The sequence below is a fragment of the Heloderma suspectum genome, chromosome 2 (assembly GCF_057233095.1).
Source record: "Heloderma suspectum isolate Gila_16-S chromosome 2, 16-S_ref, whole genome shotgun sequence".
Lineage (NCBI taxonomy): Eukaryota > Metazoa > Chordata > Lepidosauria > Squamata > Helodermatidae > Heloderma > Heloderma suspectum.
This window is the reverse complement of record NC_139459.1, coordinates 220,284,491-220,299,382: the sequence shown is the minus strand read 5'-3', so window position 1 is coordinate 220,299,382 and position 14,892 is coordinate 220,284,491. Positions and strand designations below refer to the sequence as shown.

Below are 14,892 nucleotides of genomic sequence, written 5' to 3'. Positions count from 1 at the left end.
CCTGCCCGTTGAGGTGCAGGAGCATCTTTGGATGCTGGGTGCGGCCAGCATTTCGATCACTTGCCCGAGCCTGGCTGCTCAACCAGCATCCGCGTGTACCGGGGGTGGGGGAAGGGGGCTCTCCCCAAAGCTAATCTTCCTTCATTTGCACGTTTCCTGTGATCTCGTTGTAGTGGGCCTGACTCTCCCCCTGCTAGCCCGCCAACACGGGGGCTGAGAAGAAAACAGGTTAGTTGGCTATTCCACCATCTTCTTTTATTGTGCATGCCTGTTTGGTTAATTGTTTGCTCCCCACGTCCCGACGCATTAAAAGACAAGAAACGGGAGCAGCTCATTCGTCTGAAACAGGCAACCTCCCTGGCTCTTCCCATCTGCGCGCCTTTCCAAGTTCCAAAGGTGTCCCAACACCTCCTGCTCCGAATCCAAACGTTTGAATTTGTCGCCAACAAAGAGAAAGGGGGATCAACGGATTACTAACATATTAAGAAGCGGAGGGGCAAAGACACTTTCGTGGCGACGCCCCTGCGCACCGCCTTAGCCATCTTCGTCTGCATTGACTTTAGCTGTGATCTCCTACCCCTGCTCAGGTAATGTATATCTTCGAACTAGAGTGGGGGATCGGGGGAGGTAGCGGATAAGCCTGGGTTTAAACTATTACCCTGCTCCAGATCCTTTGGACTACAACCCCCCAGCATTCCTTACCACCGGGCATGCTGGCTGGGGCTGATGGGAGTCGCAAACATCCGGAGGGCGCCACGTTGGGAAGGCTGGCCCTAACTCCGATTTAACACCATTAAGTCCAGCGTTGCGCGCAGCCTAGAAGAACTGGCATTGCTCCTGTCCGGAGCTGAGTTTGTCAGCCATGTTAAGAGGGATAGACAGTAGGAGGAGAAGAGAGGGCGGCGTGTTCCAGGAAGGTCCCTACTGTTGTTCTGAGAGACCCCACTGGGGTTGAAAATAAATCGGTGCAGGACAGGGAAAGTTGTGGTAAGCATAGCCTTTGATCCTTCTTTCCCACTTTTTCGCATTTTTACACACATGCTGGACTTCCCCCTAGACGGACCAACAGACGCCCCCAACCCTACTATCTTGTGATTCTCTCTTCTGAAGACCCGCTTGAAAAAACAACCAACACAGTAGGAAGTGGAATTGGCTTTTTTTCTTTTCTGTTTTGGGCCCTTGTCGAGGGGCGTTTTTAAGGTCACAGCCGTATACTTCTTTCTAAGCCCTTGTTTGGAGATACAAACAAGGCGCTCCTTCCTCACGTCCCCGGCGATTATTATGGGCTGCGGGAGAGTTGCTTAGCAAGACCATTTTCTGATCGGGTGTTTCGCGGCTGTTCAGCACTGTCCTTAGATTCCAAAGGGCGATGGAATGCGCTTCTTTGCGAACCTCCCCTCTCCAAGGCCTTTGGAGAGGCCTGAGCTAACCCCCTCCTGGATATTTTGTTTGTACCAGATTTATGAAAGAAAACAAAACGCATAACATTCGCGCATCTGGATGCATCTGTGAGTTTACACTTCTTAAAGATGCATCGTAGGAGGGCAAACAAGACTTCTCCCATGACCCTAAACACGTCTCCCAGCACCGGCATGAGGTCACGGTGCTGGAATGGAGCTGGATTTCGCTTCCGTTTAGTCTCTTAGGGTGAACTCCTGTGCATGTTTAGACAGAAAGAAGCCCCACAACTCCCAGCATGCCCCAGCCAGAAAATACTAAGAATCAGATCTTAAGCCTCATTATAGGGTTTCATGTGACTCACAGCTGGTACGCTTTGTTTAGGAGGGCATCTCTTGCATATAAGTCTACCCAGCTTGGGGACAGATGCACACGTTTGCGTGGTTTAGTGGATTTTGCTGATTGGGGGGCCAGCATAAATAGGGTTCATACAACTTAGCCCCATTCTCACTGGAGCTTTGGGGGTGGGGGGGTGAAGTCAGCCTCAGTTCTCTGCCTTTGAAAACGTTAGTAAGATAACCACGGGGACCGTAAGCAGTTTATCCATGTCTTGCATCTGCATTCTCTCCCGCGCCCCAGGGCATTCGGGTGGCACACCGGCCTTGCTTGCTTGTAACATCCTCCTGAGGAGGTTACGGCTTAGACAGGGAAAACGTGACTGGCTCAAGGTCGTCTAAGGAGCGTCAGGGTTACGCGCGGCTTTGAGCCCAGGCTGCCCTCGTCAACCCGACTGAAAGTCGGGGGGGGGGGCGAGCGGGAGGCCGCCTCCACAGGGCTCCCGTCCCCCAAGCTCTCTTGCAGGTCCGGACCTCGTTCTCGATCAGAGGGCGCCGCTCGGCGAACGCGCGGGAAGGGGGAGAGGACAGCGGCCTCGTGGCGGGAGGGGTCGTGGCCCTCCGCCTGTCCTCTCCGTGGCGCGGCTCCTCACGGACTCCCGACTGAATGTGCGCAGGTTGGGAGCCGCCACCGTGGCAGTCCGTGCAGTCCCGCTCCCTCCCCTCCAGGGAAAGACCAGCTGAAGACGGTTGAACTGTGCCCGCTGGCGCGTAAATGGCTGGCGTCTAACGGCGTAATCCTGTACGCGTTTAGACAGAAAGAAGCCCTAGAAAACAGCATGCCTGGGAGTTGTCGGGCTTTCCCCCTGCCTAACATGGATAGCATTGCGCCCTACGGGTGCAATCCTGTGCATGTTGGGACAGAAAGAAGTGCTTATTGAAATGGGGTTTGGTCTCATGTCAGGTTCTAGTTAGAATACATTTCACAGGCCACTGTGAGGGTTTATTTGGCACCTTCACTACCACCCTCAAGTTGGTAGCTAATTGGGGAGTCAGTTAGGGATGGAGTGACCTTCGCAAAAAAAATTCACAGGGTTGAAACAATGGCCTGCCTCCCACCCCCAAGAAATAAGTCCAAGGGTGCAATCCTGTGCATGTTTAGACAGAAAATAGCTGGCTGGGGCATGCTGGGAATTGTATGTTTAGACAGAAAAAAAAGTCCTACAATTCCCAGCATGCCCCAGCCAGCTATTTTCTGTCTAAACATGCACAGGATTGCACCCTAAGTGTATCAGCAGTGGAGGGCAGGAGCCCCCGAAACAACCAGGGAAGCTTTTTCTACTATCAAGATGCAGTGATAGAAAAAGTTTCACCTGTTGAATTTTTGTTTGCCATACAGTTAAATGCACAGGAGCTCCACTAATAAAACACAATCTCAGAATAGAGGGTAATTAAACAGAATCATACTGGCTGATAGCTCTGTACCCTTTTGGAGGGATCCAGCATAAAATTAATCTTGCCCTTCATGCAGGAAATAGTTCTGTTTGAGTGGGTGTTACTATATTTTTCTGCAGGGGAAAAATAAATTTCTAAAAATGCATTGTTTTGAAAAGTTAATTAGTAACATAATCACTTTACTCAATGCCAGTCCAACTGGGCAGTTGCAAAGTTGGAATTAATTCTTTATGTGCCTGTCCCTAGGAAACACATCATGCACAGCTCTTTTGGAATGTCACACTTATAACTTAAGTTCTCAGTACCTCCTCCCCCCATAAAACATAAGGGAATTGTATGCTGTTGAGTTGTCATGCCTTAAAATATTTGAAACCATTGCAATAAAGATTTCCAAGTAAAACTTTGATTATAACCTTGAAACCATATTAAGAATTCTTCATTGGATTTTTTTCCCTACTCAGGTTTTTTGGTCAACTATTTTTGGCTATTGGAAAAACTTTTGAGTTAGTTTTCTATGCTACATAAATAACATGGTGTACTTTTTGTATTTTGTTTACCAAATATAAACCAAACATGTTAAATCTGAATTTATTTAGGGCAGCCTTTCCCAACCTGGCTATGCTGGCTGTGGATGATGGGAGTTATAGTGCAATACATCTGGAAGGCACCAGGCTAGGGAAAGCATGTTAGGGCATTGCTGTAGGAAAATATTCTTGAAATCACTGCCTAGAATCAGCTCCAATATACATCTCTGCCTGCTCTTTTAGTTCCAGCTAAGTCCTATAATGTTTCTATCATATATAGATGTTTTCTGAAATATTCCTGTGTGCAGCAGAATCTGAGGGCTAAATGCAAGACAAATTTAGTAGATGCTCTTTGTAGCAAATAAAGATGCATTGCTGAACATGCAGAAGGGAGAAAAGGTGTTGACCACTGTGCACCAGACAACTTGGGAATATATTGCAGACTAATTCTCAATAGTGCATACTCTCAAAGTTTCTGCTAAGGAGGGATGGGAGGTTTATAGGGCTGTGGAAGTTGGGTTGCCACCTTTTCCCCTCTAATGAGTAGGACTCCTGTGCTTTTAAGAGGTGCTGCATTTCTGCACATCACACAGCAGTTAGACACAGAAACCATGTCAGTAAAAATAGAACAGCAACCCTATGCGGAACTCAAGAATATGATTTTTGGAGGAAACTGCTTGTGATAGTAATGGCTTATGACTCTGGCCTTTGGGGGAGAGACAAGTCAGGATCCCTGATGATAGCATGGTAAACAAACCAGGGAGCGGGGGTGTCTGTGGTTAGTTAGCCCCTTCTGCTGGCAGGAGGAGTCAAGTGGGAGCGATTGGGTAGCATACTCCCGCATGCTTCCTCAATCACAATAAGCCAGGGTTCTCTGTTATCCCAGTGACCAAACCAGCCCATTCTGTGTGAATTGATTACTGCACTAACTGAATCAGTTACATCTGCACTTAACATGGATTTATTGATTGTTTCTCTCCCCCCCCCCCCGCCCAACAATCCCCTGTTTTCACACATTCACGGGTTTATAAGAAGCATGTACAACTTTTAGGGCAACACACAGATGTACATGTTAGTTAACAGAGAAAAACTGTTAAACCACTTCCCAGTTTTGCATCAGAGATCTATTTCAATCAACTAATAAATGTCAAAAGCCAGACAGATGATTGGTTGACGAAAATATAAGAGCTCTCATTTTGATAGCACATTCCTCCCAACATGTGCCAGCTCCTGGACGGGTCGGAGCAGGGGTAGTTTCATCATTCATACTTGGAATTGTATCTGCTTAACTTATGAATCTAATTTTTAAATACAACTCTGACAGTTGATGGAAAATCCCCTTTGCTAAAACAGTGTGCATAGAACAAGCAAACTTAATTCCCTCCTGGAGGTGCATTTCAGCTTCATGGTGATAAAACTACCCCTTAGAAAAAAAAGTTAGCATCCAATCTCTCCTTCCTCAAAGGAAACCTGAGGTGACATGATAAAATATTCATGCCCAGGAAGAGCAAACCAGAGCAATTAAGCCACACACTTTGGAAAACCTGCTCCCTTTAATATTTTACTGGCTCTTTGTTGCCTGATTGTCAGCCACTCTGTGAGGCTCAGGGGAGTGATCCTATTGTAATGGAAGCCATGTCTCTTGCTCCCCCCCCCCCGCAAGGTCAAGGAGTCAGACAGCTTAGCTGAGTTGTTATTTGGGCAGATCTTTGGGAGTAAGGAGCTCATGTTGCACGCCAGTAGGAGTCATCTGTGTACAGCTCTTCATTGACATAACTAGAAGACCAAAATGCAGGAATGCAGGGATCTGCCTTGCAGTGAGTTGGACCATTGGTCCATCTAGCTCAGTATTGTCGACACTGACTGGCAGCAGTGGCTTTCCAGGGTTGCAGGCAAGATTTTTTTCCTGGCCCTGGAGATGCTGGGGAGTGAACCTGGGACCATCTGCATGCAAATCATGTGCTCTGCCACTGAGCTGCAGCCCTTCCTGCAGCTCTGTTAGAGTGACATGTTTGAGGGCTCTCTTCTGCTTCCTATTCTGCATTAAATGCATTACACAAACTTTGTGAAAGAAGTGGATAGTGTCACATCTTTCATAGGAGAAGGTGGTAGAAAATAGAAGCAGAAGTTGGAAGCAAACTGCAACAGTACCGGAAGTACGTAAGCACTTGAGAGCTTGACCCTCGGAATGCTTATTGAGAAGTAAGGCCAACTGAACTAAATGACTTATTCCCAAGGATGCGTTGTAACCGTCAGAATCAAATTATTAAATTAAGAACACAAAACACAACTATGAAAACAGGTCCTCTTCGAACCTGGGATCCAAAGTGACAGGACCAGAGGGATGAGGCAAGCGGTGGAACGTGGGAACCAGGAGACATTAGCCCCTTATTCTATGCATTAAACACTGCAGCCTCTCATGACAATGGAAGGACCTTTCATTCAAAAGGGCTTTTTCAAGAGTTGACTGAGATCTGGTTTAAGGCAAGTGGTCTTTATTACAGAACAGTTTAAAAAAACAACCACTTGCATTCAGTAAATATAGACACCCAAATTCTGCTCAGTTCAGGGCCAGTGTACACATTAAAGCTATTGTAGAGAAGCCAGTTGACTACGGCAATTGATTTCCCCCCTTTCCATTACACTTCGAAGCCCTCTGGGGATCCAAATCCGGTGCTCCAGGGTTCTCCAGAAGGCCCCATGTTCTTTCCCTCTCAGCCACCGATCATAAGGTGGCTTCTGGCGGTTGTGCAGCGTTTTTGAAAGGTTGAAATGCCTGTGGCTGAGATACTGGCAGTAAGAGCTTTAGGGCGCAATCCTATGGCCGCTAGACAGCAGCTAGACAGCCGTAGGATCGGTTGGTTTCTGGGAACTCCCTCCCCTCCTCCCCCGCCACCTCATAGGCAGCGCAGATTGTCCCCACGCTCTGCACTTGTAAGAGCAGCGTGGAGTGGGGCAAAAGGGGGCGTCCATGGGAGCTCGTAAGTGCTGGCAAGACACTATGTGTCGTCTGGTCTCCCCACCCCTCACTCTGATGTCCCGTGGCTAGACAGCCGAAATTAGCCATCTAGCTGCAAATGCAGGGCAGCTGGAGCAAGGAGACGATCCCTTCCATGCTCCTCCCGCCATGCATTGGATAATGGGTCACCTCCGAGTTCTGAGGCAGCTGCCTCTCCCCACAGGATTGCTCCCTCCAGCTAAAATATGAAGGCATGTTTGGTGTTTGTGGCCCCGCCCCTCTTGCCTTTGGCCCCACCCACCACTGGGATACGACCTCCTAAGATCTTCGAAATGGAGTTTGGCCCTCAGGCTGAAAGAGGTTCTGCACCCCTCCTCTAAAACATGCAGTCAGCCATTGTGTTGCAAGCCATTTATGTATGCCCCTTCCAAAGACTGCTGTCAGTGGCATGGATTGATGAGCAAACCTCCGTCGCTGCTCCCAGGCTGAAGAATTCCCTGCCAAGGGAGGCAAGGTTGGCTCCCTCTCTGCTGTCCTTCTGCCAGCAGGCAAATACATTTTTATGCAGGCAAGCCTTTGGCATGTTAGCTGATCTGTTGGGTGGGGTGGTGTTTTTATTTTGTTGTTGTGTTTTCAACTTCTTAAAAATGTATTTGCTTTATTATTGTTTTAATCAAATTTTTATTTTTAAAAATATGTTCCCATGATTGTTTTCCTTCTTGAATGTATTTTGCTTTGTGGAAAGACAGGCTATAAATAAATAAATGGATTCGCAATGGAGCAGCTCCACTCCACACAATGGTAAACACTGAGTGGAGCCATTTTTTATGACAAGTTCGCAGTAGCTGATGCGTTCTGACCATTATCCTATGACGGGCAAAGCACAGCTCTTGGCAACAGATATAAATTGTGCATTAAGATACAATATCATTACTGTAAACAGACATTGGGTGCTCAAGATCTGTCAGTTGCAGCTTTGGTTGGTAGTCAGGACACCTGTGAAGAGCACACCATGGATTTGTGGCCGAGTTACTGACATCAGAGTGCTTATGACGTTGGAAAGCCAGGCCCCTCTTGCCCCAGCTGCTATGGCTGTTATGGGTCAAGTTAAGAAGCTTGCTGGAAACCTGTGTGAGATCTAGAATGTGTGGTTGCTTGGCAACACTACAGCTATTCCTACAGGTCAACTAGAGACCCAAAGGAAAAAAGGTATTAAAGTACTACCCCTTAGTAAATTGCATATTAGAAAAATTAACTTTTCTTCCATCTCCATCTTTAAATCTCAGATACTTACATGGAAAAACCAGCCATGAAAGATGAGAAAGCCATGCACTTAAGAGACACAGAATGGCCAAAATCCTGCAGGGATAAGTTTATTTGGGCATGGAATGAAAAGCTGAGACTCCAGCAAAATCCCGTCTTGTCTCAAGTGCCAGAGAATCAGGCAACAATTGGTATTCCAGCCCAAGAGAAGTGTACAAGGGACAAAAAGTCCCCGTCACACTTCCTCCACAGGGCTTCATTAGAACCCAGTGAAAACGCGGTTTACTTCCTGACAGTGCTGCCTGCTTCTCAGGGGCAACAGCACTCAAACCCTGGAAGTTTCTGGACAACTGGACATTCCCCTCAGCAGCTGCCTACGGCACCCTGGCAGAGAGAACTAGATCTTGCAGACAAGGAGGTGGATTGGGAAACAAATGCTGAAGAGGAACTCGTCCAAATCTGTGTTTCAGATTTGCTGCTTGAGTCGCCACTGAGGAAGAGGCCGAGGCTGCTGCCACCTAACAGAAAGATGCATGTTGAAGTGCGGAAGAAACAGGTGTCGCAACACCCACTGCAAGAGTGTGCAAGAAGTCCAGTCCCCCTGGAACATAACCTCCTGGTGGATACCGTGGCGATGACCAATTCCGCCGACCTTCCTGAGGTGGAATCTTTCTATCGCCAATTCACTCAAGGCTCTTGCAGGAGGGCTGGTCCAGTTCACCCTCTGGCAGAGTGTCTGTCACCTGCCAGGGGCACGGAAGCTTCCACCAGCCAAAAAGGTGCCGGAGAAATGGCCAAGGTGACGCACAAGCAACCTCAGCAGTGGCATTTGAAGGGGCGTGCTCCCCTATCTGACCTCAGGATGGCTCCCAAGCAGTCCATGACCTCATTTCCATATAGCCACCTCCCACCAAAGAAACGATACACCCAATACTTCCTCTAGGAGATCTGCTGCAGCGTTGGCAAAGTACTAGGTGTGACCCGTACCTAAGCCTTAAAAAACAAAAACACCTTCCTACACACACACACACACACACACACACACACATTAGCATCACACCTACAGAGGTATTTAATGAAATAGGTTACTTTTGTATATTTGAAATAAACTTTTAAAAAAATGTATAATTAAAGAGCTGGTCTTCATCCAATGCTTGGCAATTTCAAATGCAGGTATTATTTTTTTCATTCTCGCTCCCTTCCACCACCCAAACCAGATGCGTTAAGGTAAAATTCCCCCCACCTGGGAATCTCCCTGCTCTGAGCTGTATGGGAGACCAACAGTGTTGTTGCACCAGCACCCATTCTTCCCAGTAGGGTTTTTACAGAATGTCTGTGTTGATTATGAGCTTAGTTCCCAACTCCTTAACGCAAACTCCTGCAAACAAATAGGCCTCCCCTGTCCTGAAAGAGCAGCTCAGTGCCACATGACGAACCCAGAAGTGTAATTCCTCCACTTATACCCCAGCTCTGAGGGCCAAAACAGATACTACTTTTAATCTGTGTCCTGCAGCTACATTTTTTCTTATTTTTACTCCAGAGTAGGCACAGGGGCCCAATCCAGATCTTAAGTCCCCCTACCCTTATCTGGTCCTGATCTGGATCCCCCCGCACCTACTCTAGAGTAACAGTGGGGGGGGAGTGGCTGGTAGACACAGATTTAAAGTAATGTCTGCTTTGGTCCTGAGAAATGCTAAGTGTCCAGCATCACAGATTCCCCCACCCTTCTCTTTCCTGTGCAAAGAAAGGCATGTGCTCCTTTCTAGAGCAGAGGATTCTCCAAATAACTCCCAACCATCACTTTTCTGGTGCCCACCCTCTCAGGAAAGCATTACACTATAGGGCAAGCTCTTACTCACTCTGACATCCAGGCCCCAGACATGTACTGATGGGATTGGGGCAGGGCAGATAGCTTCCTTGGAAATATACCCCCGCCTCCTGCTCTGAATGTCCAAGTCTAAGCCTTCCCCTTATGGAGATACATGGTGAAACATGCAGGTAGGATTCTATGGAATTGCCTCACCAGGGACGTGGGAGGGGAAGCTGCAAGATGGCAGCAGAGCAGTTCCTGCTTTGAATTCTTTAACCCCATATGAACCAAGCTATCATATACCTGGTTTCACAGCCTCTCTTCTTTCCTTTCTCTCTCCCTTAATGTTAGCAGTGACAAGTGAGAGCTAGAGACAAAAAATCTGAACTAGATCTATGCTATTTTTGTATTGCTTCCTCTGTTCATGGTGGGGTATTTGCCTCAGGAGCAAGGCCGAAGGAGGGAGAGGCTAGGAAGAGAAACATATTACCCAGTCTCGGGCCCGATTTTAATCAACCAGTACTCATTGCATTCACCGACGCAATGAATATGAACTTGAGCACGCTCCGGGAGAGAGCGCAGGACAGGAAGGCCTGGCATGTTATGGTCCATGGGGTCACGAAGAGTCGGACACGACTGAACAACAACTCATTGCAAGTCAGCTTCTTACAATTATGCCTGTGTGAAGGAATGTATGCTTGTGAGCATGCATAGAAAGGCTCTCATTCACTAATGGACAACCACCGTTAAGCCCCTGTCCTCATCTCGCTTCACATCTGAGATTTACAGCTAAAGGACTGAAGGTGTAATGATTAGTCGGGCTTAAACCCCAGAACATTTCACTATGAGGAAAAAAAGTACTGCATTGTATAGGCTACAGAACTGAAGGGGCAGAATATGTGCCTCAGCTGTAATCACACAAGGCGTACGCTAGGTTAGAGGATGGGATTTGCAGGAAGGTGCAAGTGTTGCATCTCTCATGAATGCACTAGTTAATAGCCATCTCTCTTCATCTTTCCCAGTAGAGTTTTACAAAACTCTAAAAACAGCAGTACTTTAAAAGTAGTTCAAATCCCAACTCAACAATTTTCACAGAACACAGGTTGAAACAAACACATTAAGGTTTAATAAGAAGAAAAAATTAGGCTATATGTACTCTTCGAGGAGAAGGCCTCATCTCTGGTGCCTGCCAGTCCGGTGGATCTTGGTGAAGGGCCTGTGAGCAGGACCTCGGAGCCTGATTGCAAGGCACTGGCAGGTGGGCCTTCAAATAACCTGGCCTCAAGCCAGCTAGGGCTTTAAAGGTCACCACGACCTCGACAATGAATAGGTGGTCAATGCAGCTGCGTTGGTGTTCTACAGTCTGAATGCCTGGCCAACACAATCTTCTTAATGGCTGCTTTCTATACCAGTTGCCAAACCATCTTAAAGGCAGCCTCACACAGAATGCATTATAGATTGTAAAAATCAAAAAGTGAGTAGCAAAATGTGAGATTCAGGTCTCAGGAAGCATGCAGCATTTTGAAATCTGCATAAAGTATGATTGGGGTTTGCATCATGACAGCAGCTTCAGGAGTTGCTCTCAGGGCAGTTTTATAATCCTTGAAACCTATGAACAGCACCACTTTCACCATGTGCTCGCCAGATAATTTCAAACTGGTTCAATAAGGGTGAAGACTGACAGGCCACAATTTACACAGTCAGTATTTTAAAACACCCCATGCAATTGCAGGCTTCTACCATGCCTCTTGCAGCCTTGTGATTATAGCACTATATCAATTTTGGCTTACTTTGTGGCCAGAGTTTACAGATGACCTCTAACCATATAGTATTTGAATTGGCAGCCACACATTAAATAATTCTGTCACCTCAACAAATGCAAATCTCACAATGAGCTCTACTGTCATTTTTATCATTTTATTTTACTATCCAGTCAGAAACCTCTCCTACTACTATAAGCCATTTGTTACTTTCTGTATTGGCTTCAGTGCAGAAACTGTTAGAAATAAATGAATGGTACTTATCTTTCATCCCACTTTGCCTCCTTGTCCAGACAGCAGAAAAAGCAATGGTTGGCTCTGTGTTGATACGTTGAACTGCTTGAATATGGGAAAATCAGCACTACTGAACTCACTGGGTAGTCTTCAACTAGCCTCAACTGAACCTGCCTTAGAAGACTGTTGGGAGATTGTCCCATGCATGTTATCCCAAGCTCCATGAAAGAGTAGCAGGAGACAGATAAGATCAACAGCACAAAAACTAGCAACAGGTTTCTCCCAGGTTCTAACAACAAACTAGAAGTTACAAGCTAGACTTGGTTTGAAGGGAAGGTGCAAACCGCAATACAGGGCATAATACACCAAGCTGTGATTTGCTAGACTTCAACCTGCACAGAAAACACCTGCCAGAAAAAAGGTAGGGGAAACTCCTTTAAGAAAACCCAGAGCTTATAACCAAGAGCCAAAAGAAAACCTCCAAATAAAAGCCACCATTGCTACTTCCATTCAAGCAGCTCAAACTTGCAGAATTAAACCCTACTGGTCTTTGTAGAACTTTAAATACATGAACTTATCCAGTCAATGAAAGTGACTCTTCAGGTCTGGTCAGCTTTTTGAGCTGGTAACAAGAGGCGGGTAAAAGGCAAGGATGACAACTTGGTTTGACTGACCTGTCAACCTATATTAACAAGGTCCTGGTCATCCCATGTAGACAAAGAAAAATACTGATGTCTGCTTTCTCCAAGAAACTTACCTCCCTTTCCTCGATGTACTGCCCCCTTCCATCTATTAATCCAAGAAAGTTTTCTGTTTGTGTATGTGAAAATGTATTTCCTTATATTTGATGCTCTCATCAAATTGTCACATACTATGCTTTTTGTATTTCACTACCATCCAACCTCACCTTTCCCCCTCTACACCTGTGTGTGTGTATATGTATGTATGTATGTGTGTGTGTGTATATATATATATATCCCTATCAATTGAAGATAACTCTTCATGCATCTAATGCAGGGTCGCCCCTAACCATTAGGCAGAGTGAGGCAACCGCCTTAGGCAGCAGATGTTGGGGGGCAACACCAACAGACCTCCCCCAGCTGTTCCTCCTGAGCCGGTGGCTGTTCCTGTGTGTTGGAGGATAGAGAAGTGTATGCCACACAGTCTGTCCTGGGCCCCCAGAACTAGCCTGCTGCCTCAGGTGTGGCAGAGGAAATTATCGTGTCACCAGTGTTGAAGTAAGATTCAACTGCCAGTCCTATTGGCTTCTGTACACGAAATGCGGCACAGGCGGCACCTTCTTGCCTTTTGCCTCAGGCAGCAAAATGTCTTGGGCTGTCCCTGATCTACAAAAGTTTATGCCATGATAAATTTGTTAGTCTAAAGTGCTATGAGACTCTTGGTTGTTAATATTAAAAAGGCATGCATGCAGCCCTGAGCACAAAGAACACACGTTGGCCCAGCTAGTTGCAGGATCAATTTATTTTATAGATACAAGCCTGGTGTGTGGAGATATGCTTCTCCATTTGTACCATTCAGCAACTAGAGGTTTTGCAGCAGCACGACTACCACAGGAGACCCATTTGTTCCCTCCTGTGGTAGAAAATGGAACTGACTGCTTAAAGCCATATCCAGAGATGTAACTGTTTGTTGGTTAGAGTCTTGTGACGCCTTAAATGATAATAAACTGATTACAGTATCTATTCTCGTGGACAAAAGTCCACCGCATCAGACAGGTGAAGTGTTATCCTAAGTTGGCAGATATGTTGTTGGAGGAGAGGAAAATTGTAATGAAATACAATGGCTGTAGCTTTTGCACTGCTTACACTTCTCCCCGCCCCCAGCAATTCTGTGTGTGTGTACACTCCCCCCCCCCCAACTTAGGATCATACTTCATGTATCTGATGAAGTGGACTCTAGTCCATGAAAGCGAATGCAGTTATAGATGTTAGTTTTTAAAAGCGCCACAAGACTTTGTTTTTGCTGCAACAGACTAACTCAACTACCCCTCTCGAAATTGTTAGAAGATTTGCCTAATGCAACTTTGTCTTATTTCCCATGCATCTCAGGTAAGAAAGTGACAAAAAAGGTGAGCATCTTTGTATCTTAGGGTTGGATTCACCACATGAAGTTGCTGCAAACAGCTTCTGCATGGAAATGATCAGAATGTGATCCAGAGCTTTAGCTAAGGGAATGGAAAGAAAATAGGCAGATTTTTGCACTGATATACAGGGAGAAATTCACGTGAGGGACATCTGGAGCAGTTTTGTAAAGTGACTCTACACCATCATGTAGTCAGTCTCCATAGCACTGCAAGCCACTTGCACCAAGGCCCAGCAGAAACTCTCTATATGGCAGCTGCTCACTTGCCAGTATTGCACCGCTGACCAGAGATATATAGTTAAACACTCTGCATTTCTAACTGTGAAGCTACTTCAGTGATGGAGACAGCTTCCATGACCAAAATGGTGTTCATGTATCCATTATCAATATATATTTTATTATATATGTTTACAACATTTTTATTCCACACTTGCACCCATGATGTCAGGGAAGCACACGTGATATCTCCCCCTCCCCCTTTTATCGTCTCAACAAGTCTGAGGCAGAGAGAAAGAGACCGGCCCAAGGGCATCCTGCAATCTTCATGGCTAAATGGGCCTTGACCCACCTAGTCAAACTGTAATCATGACACCACACTAAACACACACTTGCATGGCATACACAGCCAAATACCGGTTTAACCATTTCTGATATTTGCCCCTGTAAATAATGTGCTGATGCCAAAGCCTGTCATGACCACTTGCTGATCTCACAGGTATCTGCTAGAATTACATTTCCCCAGAAGCATATATGTAACAAGTGAAGAAAACAATGGGCATTTGTGCTATGTGGTCTTGTACAGGGAGTCAGAGGAAACCGTGTACATTGTATAAGGAATTACAACACAAGCACAGGACTACTGAATTTTGTAGTCTATATTGGGGTGGGCAGAAGATAGCTCTCCAGATGTTCAGTTCCCAGAAGCCCCTGCCAGCATGGTCAATGGTCAGGAATACTGGGAGTTGAAGTCCAAAACACCTGGACATCTTTCTGCCCACCCCTGGTCTACATTACAGTGTTCTAACAGTATTCAGACTAGGGAAAGTAAATG

At 46.3% G+C, this 14,892-nt stretch overlaps 1 protein-coding gene across 1 annotated transcript; it reads left to right on the top strand.

Moving 5' to 3' along the window:
• Positions 1-894: 894 nt before the first annotated feature.
• On the top strand, positions 895-9,048 carry LOC146354070 (uncharacterized). Its single transcript, XM_084832363.1, has 2 exons — positions 895-987; positions 7,958-9,048. Exon 2 carries the CDS (start codon positions 7,966-7,968, stop codon positions 8,875-8,877), a length of 912 nt encoding a protein of 303 aa, XP_084688489.1. The 5' UTR covers positions 895-987; positions 7,958-7,965; the 3' UTR covers positions 8,878-9,048.
• Positions 9,049-14,892: the final 5,844 nt, after the last annotated feature.